The following is a 17,488-nucleotide window of genomic DNA, read 5'->3' on the forward strand; positions in this document are numbered from 1 at the left end:
GGTTTAGACTGTTATGTCAAAGTGGTATTTGATACATGTTGTTGTATTTGATTCCTCTAGGTCACTTGCAGATATTTGATATGTTTGTAGTGGAGAAATGGCCAATTGTACAGGCCTTTGCTCTTGAGGGCATTGGAGGGGATGGATTTTTTACCATGAAATATGAGGTATGTATGCCTGGTTTTTATAAAGGGTCCACAGTGTAGGTGTGCATCATTATAACACTCTGAAAAGCTGGCAATGACCTCCCAAAGCCATTAAGCAAGTTAAAAGACTTGAAATGATAAATGGTTGCTGTTTGTGGCTAGTCCCCAAACTGAGCTCCTGTGTTCTTTCTTCTTGGAGTTCTTCTGTTCTCCTTTCTCGTGCAAGAGCAATGAATTTTGTATAAGTACTGTGTACCAGAGGAATAAAAGGGTTAGCTTTTATGGTAAGAACAGTATATTTTATTATAGTATTATTTGTACCTAGGAGATGACCAGTAGATATTTGTTAAGTAGATTAATGAATGCATTTTGGAGAGGGGATCATCCAGAGTACATATTAGGGAGGATGGCCTGGTAGGTTAGCAGCACCACCACAGGCATCTTGGTGCCTCCCCAGGATCTCCACTGCGATCATCTGCCCCCAGCACAGGAAACCAGAGAGAGGGAGCATTGACATGCTAGAAATGGAAACATATTATTAGGGATAGAGTAAGTGGGACCTTTGAAAACAAAGCCCAGGGCTAACTCCTACCCTCCTTCGGAGAAGTAGCAGCATCCTAGGAAATGAATGGAGGTTTGCCTGGCAGACTCTATAATGTGGAGAAACATGAGCTGTGGGGCTGAAGAGAAGCACACCACTCAGCTCCACTTTTCCTGCTCCAAAACCGCAGTATTCTCACATTGACTATAAGTAGCAGACCATCAACCAGGCTGTGGAATCAGCCTCTGATAAGAAGTAATGCTCTCTAATTTAGAAGAGTGGAGACTGGAAGGGAGGCAGGCCATAGGAGATGGGGAAAGAGAAAGCTAACATTTTTAGCAGTAATGGTAATATTTATTTTTAATTAATTGTATAAACTAGGCTTTCATGGTGTGCCTCCTATACTCCAGACACTGTTCTAGGTACTTTATATGAATCGATTTTAATTCTTACAGTAACTCTCTGAAGTGTAAGTACTGTTACCATCCCTAATTAACAGGTTAAATGAAATTTCCAAAGTCACAGAGCTAATAGCCAGTTAGTGGCAGGGCTGGAGCCCAGTCCAGAGAGTCTGGCTTCAGATTCTAACTGGGCTGCCGCTAGATTAGCATTGGAAAGCAGTGCACTAGGAGGCTGCATAATTGATGCAGCCCAAAAGAGGCAGGTCCCTGGCTCCTTCCTTAAGGTGTATCACACCATGAAGTCACAACCCAAAGTAATAAAATCTCCTTTGCAGAAACCTTTACAAGGCAGTATAGATCTTTATTGTAGGGTGGTGTTTTTAGGGGGTGGGATGTGCAGTGAGGAAGAAACAGCCCATATCATATAGTAAGAGCAGGTGAAGTAGAACAGGGGAGATGGGACAGGAAGGGTACAGTAGGTGGGACAGGAGGGGCAGGAGAGGTGGAATAGGATCTCAAGATCTCCTTCTACAGATCCTGCTCTCTTCAATAGTTGCTAATTTTTATTCTCTCAAATACTTCCCTTTGTCTCCATCTCATTCCTCACCACCATCCCTCACTCTCAGTTTTCTTCCTTACCCTGTCCTTCTGGATCCTTTAAGGTATGGAGCAGTTTGGCCTACTAATTGGCTCTGCCATTATATTCTCTATTCCACGCTGATTCACATATCAAGGGTCTTACAGAAAAGTTCTTGCCTCTTTTGAAAGTTCAGAGAAGGAGAACTATAGATACTTATAACTTAATTTTTTTAAACTTCTGTTTTATTGCATGGCCATACCCAGAAGAAAGTTCTAAATTTAGAGGCTGTTTTGTCCCTGATACAGTAGGTGCCAGCATGAGAAAGGAAGCCAGATCTGCATAGCATTTACTTGGTATTTAGGCTGAGCCAAACTGAGTTACGATAGAGAACTCTTTCCTTCTGGGAAGCAGTACAGGGAAGTTCCTCTGTTAGGACTTTCCTGCCTCCAGCTTCTTTCTTCTTCTTCTCTACCTGCTGGAACCGTGACCTAGAAATGTAAATTTACATCAACTAGCTCCCCACCAGGAGGTTTCTAATAGCAAACTTCTGAATAATGAAAGTAACCATAAAGCAAGCATTCATTCACCTTTTTTTTATGGGCAAACATAAGATCTTCGTATTGAAAGCTAGAATAAGACTTATGAAAAGATTAAAAAAAAAATACGAGACCATAGCATATTTGATGCCGAAATAGATCAACTTGCTTTTAAAAAAGATTTTCCAGGAAATAAAATAACAATTGAGAAAAATACCTCTTTTGTATTTTTCAGAACAGAGTTTGTAAAAATAGAAATGAGATATGGCAGGTAGAGCAAGCAGATTAAAAAGGGAGATGGGTGACATATAAGGAAAGATTGTAATAAGCCTCATTTAAAAAGAAATCAAATTTAGTACCTCTATAAAATCTAATCAGTTGACACTTGAAAAGCTGTCCCAGAATATAGAGGAAGGGGCCAAATAGATTAGATCAATGAGGAAAGAGAAGTTAAAATAGGGGCTAAAGAATGGAAATTGGTGATATTGAAAGTGAAAGAATTTATTGAAAGTTATTATGTAATAGTTAGTGCCTCCCTCCCGTCACCATCCCCTAAGTGACAGGCAACCAGACAATTACTAATTGCCACTTCTACCCTAGGAAAAAACAAGGAACCGGGTGTGTGGGTAGGAGTTCTCCAAAGAAAAAGTATGACAAAACAAAGAGAACTCATTGGCTAGTGTAGCCTTTGTTGCCTGAGAGTGGGGCTCTCTACATTTTGACATTTAGAATATAAGTGGGTAGAGATCCTGAAATAACAGCCTCCTGCCTGTCTGTTCTCCCTAAAAATGCTTCCTGGTAGTTGACAAGCTCTGCTGAGCCCATAAAGCTTCCAATGAGCCTTTCCATTTGAAAATATAAGCAGGCCACCAAAGATCACTGGGTGCTTGATTAAATACCTATAACTTAAAAATACAAAGATTAAAAGAAAAAAAGAACTGATTGAATACGACCTAAATATAATTTAATATATAGAGGAATACTTAAAATACAGAGGTCTCCTTAGGATGCCCAGAGAAATGTAAGATTTTTGGCAACCATAGAACAAGTGTTGTGATAAATAAAGATAAGGAAAATAATAGTTATGGAAAATTATAATTTATAAAATCAGTAGAGGAGTTGGAAAGTCAAGTTAGGAAAATCTCTAAAAATGTAGAATAATAAAATTAAAGAGATAGAAATTTTGAAAAAAAGTTATGGAGAACTGAGCCAAGAAGTCTGATATCCAATAAGTAAAAGTTCCAGAAAGATAGAGCGGAAATATCAGAAGAGAGGAAACTTTTTTTAAAAAAAAGAATAAAATATATCTAGTGATAAAAAGAAGTAAAAACACTTTTTTAAATAAAATCACTTAGCAGCTGTGAATGGGAAGAAAAAAACTTAAATCTGTCTGCCTTTTTTTGAACATGGAAGATTAAAGAATATCATAAAAAGCTTCCAGGAAGAAAAATATAAGTCACCTATAAGACAACAGGAACCGGATTTCTCTCCTCCAGACAAAATATGTGAAGCAGTAGTTTCAAGACACTAGACATCAGGCAATGAGGAATACTGATTCTTTGAAAGATAGAACAAACAAGATGAGTCCTATGAATGCCCTAGCTTACTACTTAAAGAATATTTGCAGGCCATGACTGGGGGAGGGGGCGTGCGGGGGAAGGTGGAGGTACCCAGTGGATCCCAGTGCACTTTCTGAGTTGAGGGAATGCAGCTGAGAGTCTTTTGAGACCAAGGAAGCTAGAGTAATAAAAAGGAGGGAACTGCCCAGAGACAGAACTCCCAAGATCTGCCAAGATTCCCCTGCCCCGCACCCATCCCAAGTATTTAGCAGAATATTGATCAGTGCATTCATGCATGAGGTAACTACCAAAAGTGGAGGGGAAAAAAATCTGAAAGTATTCAAGAACAGTGCTTGATGCATGCTAAGAGCTGTGAGTGCCTGGTTCTCACCAGTTAGACTGGAAAAACAAATAATTCACTTTGCATTGTTTAGAGTCCTCAGGAAGGTTTTGTCTCAGTAGTGGAGAATAATCAACCTTAGACTGAGCACTGCTCTAGACCTTCTGAACAAATCATAAAAACAAGACCCGAAAGGATCAAACTGCAAGTTACTTAACTGCATCCCGGAACAAAGCACAAAAATATTTATAGGAATACAAAGATACCCAGCACCCAACAAGGCAAAGCACAATGTGTGGGATCCAAAGATTATCGGGTTTAACAAAGAAGCAAGAAAACATGACTGACAACGTAATCAGTCAATCAAAATTGACCTAGAATTGACAGAAATATTAGAAGTAGCCAACAAGAATATTAAAAACTGTTATTCCAGCTGTATTCCACATGTTCAAGAAGCTAGAGGATGGGGGAGGGGTTAAAAAAAGCTGGAGGAAAGATTGAACATGCTAGACAAAATATAAATACCCAAATTGAACTTCTAGAGATTAAAATTGCCCTGTCTAAAATGAAAAATATGCTGCATGTTATTAATAGCAGAATAGGCATTGCAGAGGAAAAGAATAGTGAATTTGAAGTGATAGCAATAGAAACGATCCAAAAAGAAGCACAGAGAGAATGAAGAATCCAAAGGAATAAAGGAGCATCAGTGACCGATAAATCAGCTATGAAGACAGAATAAAGAGATTTTAATACTCAGAAAAATTTTGCTTCCCATTAATCCTTTCTTAGAAAGTTATTGGAGGCTGTGTTTCAGTAGTCAAGGGAGTTAACTAAGAAAGAGGAGATAAGTGAGCCATGGAACCAGATCCATCATCTGAGAGCTCCAGGATGACAGCAAAGAGAACTCTCAGAGTAAAAATAGTAGTTGGTCAGCAAGCTTACATAACAGCCAGAGCAGGCAAAGTAAGAAGAAAAAGAATTGATAGATTATCTGATATGTTTAAACCAGTGTTCATAATTGGGATGATTTTGCTGACCCCACCCCCAAGACATTTAGCAGCGTTTGGAAATACTTTTGGTTTGCCTGTGTGGGAGTGGGGATGCAGCTGCTGCTTAAGCCTCCCTACAATGCATGGATAGCCCCTCACAACAAAGAAGTATCTGGCCTAAAATTATAATAGAGTTGCTGTTGAGAAACCCTAGTGTAAGCATACTAGCAAATTGGGGCATTTATAAAAAACCTTAAGGATTGATATTTTTTTTAATTACACAAGTAAAAAAAGTGAAGCTGTTGGTGGCTCTAGGAAGAAGAAAATTTAAGAAAGCAAATAGTGTATTATGTACTTGGCCTGTAATAAATAATATATATATGGCTTTAATATTATAAATAGTAATTACTGGTGTAACCGAAAACTTCGTATTATGATATTAGATGATGTTAGGATGTGTGTGTATGTAGATAAAAAGTGTGGGAATGGGGATGGGCCTAAGAGCTACATCTTTGCTGTAAGTTGATATTTAATTCTAAATTCATAAATCAAGAAATAGTTAGAAATAGATGTATATTACAATAAAATATGGAGGTAATTACCAGAAGAAAATGTTAAAAGACTTCTAAGTGGTTGCCTCTGAGGAGTGAGACTAGTGAAGGTTCATGAAAGGTTAGGGGATTAAAATATTTTTATTACAAGCCTTTAGTACTGTTTGATTTTTTAAAACCATGGGCATGTATTATTTTAATTAAAATTGTATTTTATATAAAGGCAAAAAAGTTTTTTATATATGCATGTATGTATGTGTGTGTGTATGTATGTATAGAAATATATATATTTCCATCATTGAAGATATTCAAAATGTACCAGTGTTTCTGAAAAGATAATTTCTTTGAATGGGACAGCATTTATTAATTGTATAGGTTCTAATATAATTGATGAAAAATTGATTTTTTTATTGTAATCACTGAGTTTTCACCAAAATTGTCATTTCTGAATGTCAGTAAATTAGATTGCCCTGATGATATTGATTCTCAATTATTTCAATTTTTTGCCCTTGTGTTGCAGTTGCAGGATGTGAGTTTGAGTCTATGGAATGTCTACAGCAAGATGGATCCTATGTCTCTGGAGAATTTGCTTTCAGAAGTAAGGATCCAAACTCTTTAACTTACAAATATTACAGCCAGCTCAATTATCCACTAATGGTATTTAAGTTGAAGAAATGCTACTCCTCCCCCATGACTAGCCTGGATATATTTTAGTTTGCTTTGGTCAAAGAATTGGGCAGTTTCTTTTCTGATTGTTACCTTGAACTCCTTGTCGGTGGAAGGGGACCTGGAAAAGCAATGCTACTTCTTCCACTCTGAGGAAACCTCATCTGAGGACCAAGGCCACTTGCCTTGGGCTGGACTTCAGAAAAATAATACAGAGGGTCTTTTTGCACTCTCTCTGGCATGAAAAGATAAAAAGATGAGGTATGGCTCAAGGGAATCAAGGATTAGATCAAAGGTCTGCAAACTTTTTCTGTAAAAGGCTAGATAGTACTATTTTAGGCTTTGTGCTCCCTGCTACTTAATGATGCTGTTGCAGCCTGAAAGCAGAGCTGAAGACAATGAATTAAACAAATAGGTGTGTCTGTGTTCTAAGGAAACTGTTTATAAAAATATGTGGCCTGCTCAATAGGCTGTAATTTGCCAACTTCTGGATTAGAGGGTCAGGCATTAATTTTCATTTGAACTTTGAAGGAAAAAATCAGGATGGGCAGAGTGATTTGCAATGAGAAGCAACAAACAAAACTAAGGAATAGTACTTTGGTTAAATAGCTCAATAGTGTCTCTTAGTGGTCATGGGTAGATATACATTAAAAAAGAACAGCTTGTAGCTTTTGATTGAAATTAACTATCATATTAAGACCCAACAAAAATAACTTATAAAATGAAAATTATATACCAGTCTCACAAATATTAATACCTGTATTTTAAGTAAAATATTAACAAATAGAACCCAGAACCATTTTAAAAGAATGTATTATGATGAAGTAGGGTTTATTAAGTGTTCAGTATTTGCTTTAATATCAGGAAACCTATAATATAATCACCATACTAATCTTTCTTCTTGGAGCCATTTATGATGACTCTATAGATGCCAAAAAGGCATTTAATAAAATCAAACATTCATTCTGTTTAAATGTTTCTAATAAAATGGAAGTCTAAAAGAAAGAAAAAACCTGAACTTTTTGTTTTTCAAAAAGACATTGTTGTCATTTGCCTCCTCCTCCTCTTCCTCCTCCTCCCCCATGACTAGCCTAGTTATGTGAAAATGCAAAAATTTACATTGAATATAAAAAGAATGATAAAGAAAATTTAACTTAACCACAGATAAGGAAAAGATAAGTAGTTTAGGAATTTCTGCAAGTGTCTGTGACCTGTGTCCCACTTGCTTGCAGTGCCCTGAATGTGAAGGAAGCTGCAGGTCACACTGGAAGCTAGACATAGCATTGTAGCTTTGAGAACATTGCAAGCATCTCTGGAGGCAGTGGAGAGGGACCACTCAAGAGAACATCTTTAATTGCGCCTGGAGCAACAGTGACATTATGCAACTGAAGAAGCAAGGGTGATAATCACCCTGGGCTAGAGAATGTCCTGCTTTTCTGACTACTCATGAGCTTGGTATTCTTCGATGATACCATGAAGGAAGTGGAAGGAAGCCCTTTTAATGCCTGATACTGGATTTCTCATATATCTGGAAGAGTAAAGACTCAAAGCCGAATTTATTTTTATTTAGAAATAATAAAGTAAGATGAATTTCTCGTACCAAAATGTGGTTGAACACATTTATACTCACCACACTATGGAGAGTTCTTACAGATCAATAAGAAAAATACAGTAATGAGAACTGGGAGACAGCAGGAATTGGCTGTTCACAAATAAGAAATAAAAACAGCCATGGTTTTTCACTCCCAGTTAGAAAGTTGAAAGAAATTATTGCTGTCACCCTAACAACCAAAATAATCTGAATAAGGAACAAAATAATAGTTTTAAAATAAAACTGTTAGTGAGCTAAAGACGCAAAGCTAAAAGAACTCAGTTCCCAAAAATGTAGGGCTCCTCATAGGATGTTGTTCTCATTTTTGGTGGGGCAGCAGAAGGAAGAGGAATCCATTATAGACAGGGATAAGTAGAAATCACCTGACTCATTAGAGAGCTTTTAATGGTTGTGTGTGGGTGAGTCAGTGCCTACCCATCAACTCTATCCCATAACTCTTCACAAATGTTCAGAGTAGTGTACCAAAGGCCAGGGGCCAGGCAGGAGAGCTGAGACCCATCCACCCTAAGGTACTTGACACTCAACTATCACCTGGATTGGAGCAGGAGAGCTAAGAGCAACCCTTTGGAGGCATTCCATGTGTTTACAAAGTATAAGCAGCTGCCCACTTAAATGTGGAGTAAAGCAGCAAGACAGGGATCTTCCTATGTAGAACCAGGGGACTGGAGAGCAAAGAGAACTCCTTAGCAACTCAGCTGGTAACCAGCTTATAAAGCAGGGAGAGATAGTCCAGGATTCAAAGAGCTTGTGGCTCAGCTGGAAAACAGAGATTTCCAGAATCTTGCTAGTGCTCTGAGCAGTCTCAACTAAAGATCACACTGGCTCACCCTCAAAATATTTGAAGTGAATGGTGAACTAAATCAAACTACTAATGCAGTAAGACCTAGATCCAGATCAATTACATATCAAATTAATTTAGATCCCTACTCTATTGCCCTAACAAAAGATAAGGTGTATCCTTGCCTAGAGGTAAATATTTTTTACTTCAATTTTAACTGTTCTTTTATACAAATGTATGGCTTGGTTAAAAAAAAATTATAAAACATGGAGAAGCAAGGAAATTTGACCATGGTCAAGAAAGGAAACAGTTAATAGAAGTAGACCCAGATGTTGGAATTAAGCAATGGGGAATTTAAAATAACTAATAAAACTGCTAAAGGATATAGAAGAAAAGAGGATAGCATGCATGAAGAGATGAAGAATTTCATCAGAGACCTGAAAACTATAAAAAGAACCAAATGGGAAATCTAGAAATGGAAAATACTATATCAGAAATGAAGAATTTATCAGGTTGGCTTAAAATAAGCTGGACAGCAATGAAGAAAAGTTCAGTGAACTTGAAGATAGGTCAATAGAAAATTTCTAAACTGAAGGACAAAGAGAAAAAGAGCAAGAGGTTGGAACAGAGTGTCCAATATCTGTCAAACATTGTCAAATGATCTAACATAGTGTTATAATTGGAGTCCCAGAAGGAGAGTAGAGAGAAAATGGGAAGGAAATTTGAGTTGATGATGTCCAAGAACTTTCCAAATTGGAGAAACACACCAATCCATAGATTCAAGAGGCTCGGCAAACCCCAAGTACGATAAAATAAGGATTTATAAAAGTAACTATAAATTTGTGCAAGGATCTTTTGTGGTGAGTCTAGAAATGTTAATTAAATCCAAATCCAACAACCAAAAGAAACTAAAATTCAATTCCAGTGATTACTTGTGTCTCTAGAAAATTTTTATAAAGGGATCCAAACCATACCCATATTAGTTCTTAAAATCTTTTTTTCTTTTCCTTTCTCTTGCTCTGCGCCTTGATGATACCCTCCACACGTCTCTAAAACTCCGTTTTCTCTCCACCATCCAAATACTTTTTCTGTTCTTTGCCAAGACCCATAGTGTTACAGCCAGAATTGACATCTAGGCTTTAATTCCCATTGGCCTATCACTGCTGGCAGCTCTTTGATGGCCAGAGGGACCTACAGCTCCATGCTTCATGGTAGATACCACAGAGGAAAAATGCAGACTCTTGAGATTTGATTTAGAGATGGTCAAAGTATGTTTGTGAGAAAAGTAAAAAAGCAGAGTATATTTCCATCTTTGTAAAACAATTTGTGTTTTAGTGTCTTTGAAATTTCAAGTGGTAGTCTTACTGGTCATTTTTGTTATTTTACTTTCTCATTTTTATTATATTATGTAATTCTTAAAACTTTTAAATATTGAAATTGAGCTTCTTCCCTCACACTCCCCGCCTTTGAGCCATCTGAGAACAGCCACTGTCATTACCAGCCTAGAGCCCAGAGTTCCGTCTAAAGTTTAGCATTCTTCCCTACTGGCCAAAGGCCAAAGCACGTTTGTACGGTTCTTGAGGTTTTCAGATCTTTGCTGTTTATCTGACCTTGATATCTATTTGGGTTGGTCTTATGGATTTGACCTGAAAGAGTCCGAGCAGATAGATAAACTTTCCCTTCTTTATCTCAGATCCAGCTGACCAGTCCCACGTACATACACAGTATCCATTTCTACAAATGCACTGTTTGTGCTGGGGAAAAGTTGGAGAATAGTATGTCTAGTGGAAAGCACACAGGCTCTGGGTATCTCTTACCTAGGTATAGTTCTACTTTTGTTGCTCGTTAGTATTGCTTCCTCAGTCAGGTCATTTTATTGTTCAGTGCCTCATTTTCCTCATCTAAAAGTGGGCCTAGGGAAGTAAAGGAGGAAGTTAGAAAGATCTGTGTGTGTGTATACAAATACATACACATTTTATATATAATGCTAGTTATTTTTAGTATGAAAATTCATTATATCTTCCATTTTAGTGATAGCATGGAGGTGAAAGCAGTATCTAAGAGTTCATATAATTAGTACCGATACATCCACCTCCCTCAGGGAAGTTTTCTTGGAGCAAAGTGCCTATATTCTTTTATGTATCCTCCAAGCACAGTGTTTTTTCACCTAAAAGATAACCAGAGAATGGCAACCACTCAACTGTGTAACTTTGCTGCTTGTTATAGACACTAACCAAGGTGGGTGTCACCATGTAGGCCATTAAAATGGAAACATATCTTCTGAGCTTGTTTCTAAATTCAATTAGAAAACAAAATAAAATGTGTTCTTTACTAATAACTATATTGATTCTTTTTGTTTTTCTAAGCCCAAGGGATTGGACAGAGCCAAGCAGGCAAGGCACAGACCCACATTGGGGTGGACAGCCTCAGAAATGGCTTCCATGCCAGGGATGTGCATTGCAGGTATCTGAGAGAGCAGATAAATGTCAAAAAGTCAAGGGGGAGGCTCAGATGTTCTCAGCCAACTCAGGCTGGCTGACAGTAAAGGGAGAGAAATTGAGAAAGATTGTAGATATTGTAGTGTGCAAGGCCTGGTAATAAGCACTGCATACAAGTTATTTCATTTAATTCCTCTGATATCTCTGTACAGTAGATAGTTGTCACCCCATTACACACATATGGAATTTAAGGCTCAGAGAGAGCTTAATTTCCTTGCTCAGTTACATAGCCAGTAACAGACAGAGCAGAGGTTCCAGCACAGAGCTTTCTGAATCTAAACATACTTTCAGTGCTAAGTTGTGGTGACAGCCAGCTGGAAATGGAAAGCGGATCTGGGACCAAAAGAGTTGGACAGATATTGAAGGTCTGTGGTTAGAATGTTGGAAGAGCGGAGATATACTTCTCCCCAGAGTCTAGGAGGGCATGTGGGGGTCATCCAGTGCTAAAGTGGAAAGACTGTCCTGGACCTAGGATCAAGGTCACTGATTGGACGTGATAGCAGTGGGTCAGTATCTTAAACCAGGTCTGGTTTTCTGGACCAAGGCACAGAGGTGGTATGGCAAGGCAGTCTGACCAAGGCAATGGTAGATTCCCGGTTACAAGTATATATTTGTGTTTATAAAATACATATGTAAAAATAGATGAGAGAATATTTTCCAAACTGTGAACAATGACTTTTATTCTCTATTTCCTGAGATTTCTATAATGAATATATATTACTCATTTTTGTTTTTAAAGATTTTATTAAAAGACTCAGAAAACAACATAAAACTAATGTGTAACCTAGTAATTATTATAAAGCAAAGCAATAGAACCTTGCTAGCTACCCTAAATGCAATGTGAGTGCTTTTTGCAAAATCCATCACTGTTTTCCTCCTTCCCTAAAAATAACACTGTCATGAATTCTATGGTAAATTACTTTGTGGTTTTAGCAGCCAAATGTGCTTCCATAAACATATAGTTTAGCTTTGCCTACATGTTTGTGTATATGTGTGTTTTAGGTTTCTTTTAATCCATAGGTTCCTCCTCCATCTCTTTGTCCCCCCTCACCACTATATATTTGTTGAAGAAACCAGATTATTTGTCTTATAGTTGTCCTCATTGGGATTTTGTTGATTGTATTCCCATGATGTAATTTAACATTTCTCCCTGTCTTCCATATTTCCTGATTATTAAATATTGAGGTTTAATCAGTTTCAGACCTGAACTTGGTCATTTCTCTAGTAAGTTTTGGGTTTTTTGAGTGGAAAATGGTATTTTAGCACCACAATCTAGGTGCTAGGAATGCTCATTGTTACTGGTTTGGTCACTTTCTAGATTGCTTCAGTGGACAAAACTAGAAAATTCATTCTCTTTCTCTTTCTCTCTCTCTGTCTCCCTCCCCCTCTCCACATGTGCGTGCATGCCTGCATGTGTGTGTATATACACATATACCTGATTTTTTTATTCCACATTATATATAAAACATCTAGACAACAATACAAGCACTACTGTCCCCTACATAACTATTGACAATTTTAGATTTGTGTATGTGATTTGTATGTAATATACATATGTGTGTATACATATATACACATATATTTGTATATGTCCATATATGTAGAGAGAGAGATAGCTCATCTGTACAACAAGTAGTGAAGCCATGTGAGAATGTTGTTTACACTCAGTATTCCCAATAGAGGTCCCTTGTGCTTTGTGCCTAGGGCCAGAAGTAGAGTCAGTGCCTGCCTAATACAGAATCCATAGGTCTAAGTACTTGTGTATCCTTGCCTAGAAGAGAAGAATGGAAGAGGACATAGATCGGGCCAGCCAATTTTAGTGCAACAAACACGATGCCTGCTGTGAGCAAAGCACTAGGCTGGGTTCCCAATATACATACACCTACACAGTGTGAGATGGACAGTGAAGACAACTATCTAATTTAAGTACAAATTATCAGCAACTTCAAAAGAAGGACAGTTGTTACTTGAGAATCTTGAGCAAGTTGTAGCTAGTGTTTTTTGGCTAACCGATGATGCCTTAAAAACTAGGAGCACAAAGCATTGTGTGGTGATTGGGAACAGAAATGAGTTCAAAGAGGAGGCTGAAAAGCAGCTGGGATGGGAGAGGCGGGTAGGCTGCACATGGAGAAAAGTCTCTGGAACAGTGCAGGGTCCCTCCCACCCTCACAGCAACTAGGAGGCTGTGAAGGGGAGAGGGTTCTGGGCCAGCCCTGACCCCACCGAACTTCTAGCTGAAGTCAACTAATTTGTCCTTCAACAGAGGTTCACTGATATAACCCTTTTGGCAGTAGATATCATATTGTCCTGTAGGTGCCTCATAAATAACTACCTTTCTTCAACAAAGGTTGCTAAAGTAAGGCAGTAGGGGACCATTACTGTCCTTAAAAAAAGCTTTATTAGAATATAATTTATATACTGTAATATTTACCCATTTTAAGTGTACAATTCAATCATTTTTAGTAAATGTACAGAATTGTGCAACCAGCATCACGACCAAATTTTAGAACACTTATATCAGCCCAGAAAGTTTCGTTGTGCTCATTTGCAGTCAATCTCCATTCCCACTCCCAGCCCCATGCAAACTACTATTCTACTTTCTGTCCCTATAGATTTGTCTTTTCTGTTCATTTCATATAAATGGATCATATACCAGGTGGCCTTTTATAACTGGCCTCTATTACTTTGCATATTTTTAAGGTTCATCCACTTGATAGCATGTTACCACCTTATAAAACATTTAAATGGTCTGCTATTAGATGCATTTTCCTGATCCTGGTTTTCTGAAGTACTTCCTTTAAATGATCAAATGTATTATTTTTTTCAGGATTTGGTGGCTTTTGAACATCAGTGGAGTAGCTTCTTTGCTAATTTTGACACAGAAATTCCTTTCCTGCTGGAACTTTCTGAATCTCAGGCGGGTGAGGTATGTATGGGAAGGATCAAAAGGAAAGAAGAAATTGGTTTATTTATTGTTTTTATCTTTATTAAAAAAAAGCAAAAACTTTTTTTTTTTCCAGACTATACTACCAATCCTAATCTGTTTGGGTTATATTTCCTTAAGCTTTGTCTAACGCTGTAAAGAAGTTTTTAACCTGATGCCGACCCTTCTATAAAAAGTTTTTTTTTCTGTGCCAGCTTCTCTACAAGGAAACTCGTTTTTCAGTGTGGTGGTGCCTCTGTCAGCCAGGAATTCTACTGGCACTAGTTAATAAGCCTAAAAATAATTCTCCACATGTGAGTAGCACACTTTTGTCAGTTGAACCTCTAGGTAATGCTAGTCTGTCTTTCTAGGCTAAGACCCACTTCGTGAGTAAACTAAGGTATCTAAATCAAAACCAAGCCACAAGAGTGTCCCAAAAATTAGTCAACAGGAAGGATCAGAAGAGCAATCTTGAGCTTATACTTGAGCCTACCTTGGGCTTGCACTACCAGTCCTCAGTTCTGTTCTCCACTGTGGCCCAGAACAGGCTCTACTCCTGATCTTGAGAACTGGAATTGATTTTTGTTGTGCATTTTACTTTTACATCATGTTGTGAACCCCACAATATATTACTATTATTTTTGTTTAAAAATTTATCTTTTTAAATTATATTTTTAATTATTTAAAATATTATTTAAAATATTTAAATAATTTAAAAACCTTACCTACTTGCCTATGTAGTTACTCTTTCTGGTGCTCTTCATTCCTTTGTGTAGATCCAGATTTTCATTTGATATGATTTCCTTCTTGCTGAAGGATGTCCTTTAATATTTTTTGTGGCACAATCTGATAATTAATTCTTTTAGCTTTTCTATGTCTGAAAAAAATCTTTATCTCACCTTCATTTTTGAAAGATATTTTTGCCATGTATAGAAATTCTAGGTTGACAGTTTTTTCCTTTTAGTACCTGAAAGATGTTCACTGCCTTCCTAGCATTTTCTCTGATGAGCAATTGTTCCTATATGTTTTTTTTTGTATTTAACTGGCCTTTTTTTCCCTCTGGTAGCTTTAAAGATTTTCTCTTATTACTAGTTTTGAGTAATTTGATTATAATGTATCTCTGTAATATTACTCATGTCTTGTGCTTGGGTTTTGTTGAGCTTCTTGGATCTAAATTTACAGTTTTCATCAAGTTTGGAAAGTTTTCAGCCATTATCCAATTTCTTTTTCTGTCCTCTTTTCCTTCAGAGACTTCGGTTACCTTTATATTAGGCCACTTGAAGTTGTTTCATCTCTCACTGATGCCTCTTTCAATTTTTTGGATTCTTGTTTCTTTTCTCATTATGTGTCTAAGAGTGATAGATACTCAAAAGGTCTACTCAGTGGCCTGTTACTTCTTGCTTCTTACTACCCCATTCTCATTCATCCCTTTTTCCTCCCCTTTCCCCTCTACTCCACTACCAATCTGTAACAAATCTCCTTCACTTTCTGGTGTATCTCTTCTTTCTCATCTGCACAAATGATCAGATACATGCATATTTTCTTATATTCTCTGTCTTTCATTGAAGGGGGTAGCATACTCTGTGTAGTCATTGCCACTTTGCTTTTTTCACTTAACAACAGATCTTGGAACTCTCTCCAGGTCATTTCATTAAGGTCCTCCTCATTCTTTGTTACAATTCATAGTACTCCATTGTGTGGACTTATTTATTCAAGAACTTTCTTATATATGCATATTTAGGTGGTTTTTAGTATTTTGCTGTTGCAAACAGTACCATAGTAAATAACTCTTTGCTTATATATTTTCATATTATTGGAAGTTTGTATACCTAGTAATGGGATTACTGGGCCAACAGGTAAGTGTATATGTCATGTTAGATATTGTCAGATTTCCCTTCAGAAGGGTTATACTGATTTGCATGCTCACCAGCAATATATGAGAGTGCCTGTTCCACTGCAGCATTGCCAATAGAATGTGTTGTCATACTTTTTAATTTTTGACAATCTCATAGATGAGAAATGGTATCTTGATATTATTTTAATTTGTATTTTTTGAAGGTGATTTTATAGCTTATTTTCATGTCTTTTTCCCATTTTAATATTGGTACAGTATTGTTAATTGAATTATAAAGAATAGGTTTTAGGTCTCGTCTTTTGTTCCTTAGTTTTAAAGAATTCTTTGTATTTTTAGGCTATTAACTTTTTGTCTGTGGTATATATTCCAGATATTTCCTCGGTTGCTTTATTTATTTTTTTGTCATGCAAACTTTTTTATCTTTATATAAATTTATCAGTATTTTATTGCCTCTGGAATTTTAGTCATTGTTTAGGGAAAGGCTTCAAGGTTAAAGAGGAATTCACTCTTTTGGTATTTGTATGGTTTAATTTTAAAAATTAGATCCCTAATTCATTTGGGGTTTGTGTGTGTGTGTGTGTGTGTGTGTGTGATGTGAGATATGGATCTAATTTTATCTTCTTTTCCCAAATGACTACCCAATTAGAATCCCCGCTGTGCAGCTCAGTAGCTCTGTGACCTGGAACAAAGTTAATTAATTTTTGTGTCTTAGCCAGTGTATCTCTAGAGAGGAGATAAGGATAGAATGAACTGAATAGGTTGTTTTAGGATTACTTGAGATAATACATTTAAGTGCCTATCATAGTTCACATGGTAAATCTTCATTAAATTTTAGCCATTATTATTTTAATATATAGTTTTTATAAATTAGTAAGACAAACACCAAATCTCCAACTGATAAACATCCAGAGGATATAAATACACAGTTAATTACCAAAGGGAAATCCAACTATCCATTGAACATATCCGAAATATTCTACTACTTCATTAAAAAATCAAAGGAATGTAAAATAAAACAACAGTGAGGTACCATTTTTCATTTATCTACTTGGCAAATATATGTTTAAATGGATATTTAATAGGCAGTGTTTATGGTGATACCCTGAGATAGACACATTCATGTATTGTAAGTGGACCTGTACACACTTCTTTGAAAAATAATTTGAAAAATAATCTGCCTTTTTACCCTATAATTTTATATATTTCCAGATCTGCATTAAAGAAATAATCAGAGCTTCAGATAAAATTTATGTTCATTATAGTATTATTCATTATAAAAGAGTTAATAGCAATATAAATTTCCAAGAATAGAAGACTATTTAATAAACATTGGTATAATTGTATATATTTTATGGATGTACCATAGAAAAAGGATTTGAAGAAAATATACTAGAATGTTAACAGTTCTTAGAGATTGTCTGTGGTTTTTATTGTATTCTAAAATAAGCATATGTTAGTTATCTAATCAGGGAAGAAAACCACAGTTGATATTATTTAAGGAGATTAAAATTTT

At 36.6% G+C, this 17,488-nt stretch overlaps 1 protein-coding gene across 2 annotated transcripts in view; it reads left to right on the forward strand.

Annotated features, from left to right (window-relative positions):
• DNAAF9 (dynein axonemal assembly factor 9) overlaps nucleotides 1-17,488 on the forward strand; it is a 113,155-nt gene that overhangs the window by 24,589 nt on the left and 71,078 nt on the right. For both annotated transcript variants that reach the window (XM_039863852.1, XM_039863853.1), the window contains 3 exons: nucleotides 61-167; nucleotides 6,164-6,241; nucleotides 14,025-14,123. In XM_039863852.1, coding sequence (XP_039719786.1) covers nucleotides 61-167; nucleotides 6,164-6,241; nucleotides 14,025-14,123 — 284 coding nt within the window. The remainder of the gene's footprint in view (nucleotides 1-60; nucleotides 168-6,163; nucleotides 6,242-14,024; nucleotides 14,124-17,488) is intronic.

This window comes from Pteropus medius, unplaced genomic scaffold (assembly GCF_902729225.1).
Source record: "Pteropus medius unplaced genomic scaffold, Ma_sr-lr_union100, whole genome shotgun sequence".
Taxonomy (NCBI): domain Eukaryota; kingdom Metazoa; phylum Chordata; class Mammalia; order Chiroptera; family Pteropodidae; genus Pteropus; species Pteropus medius.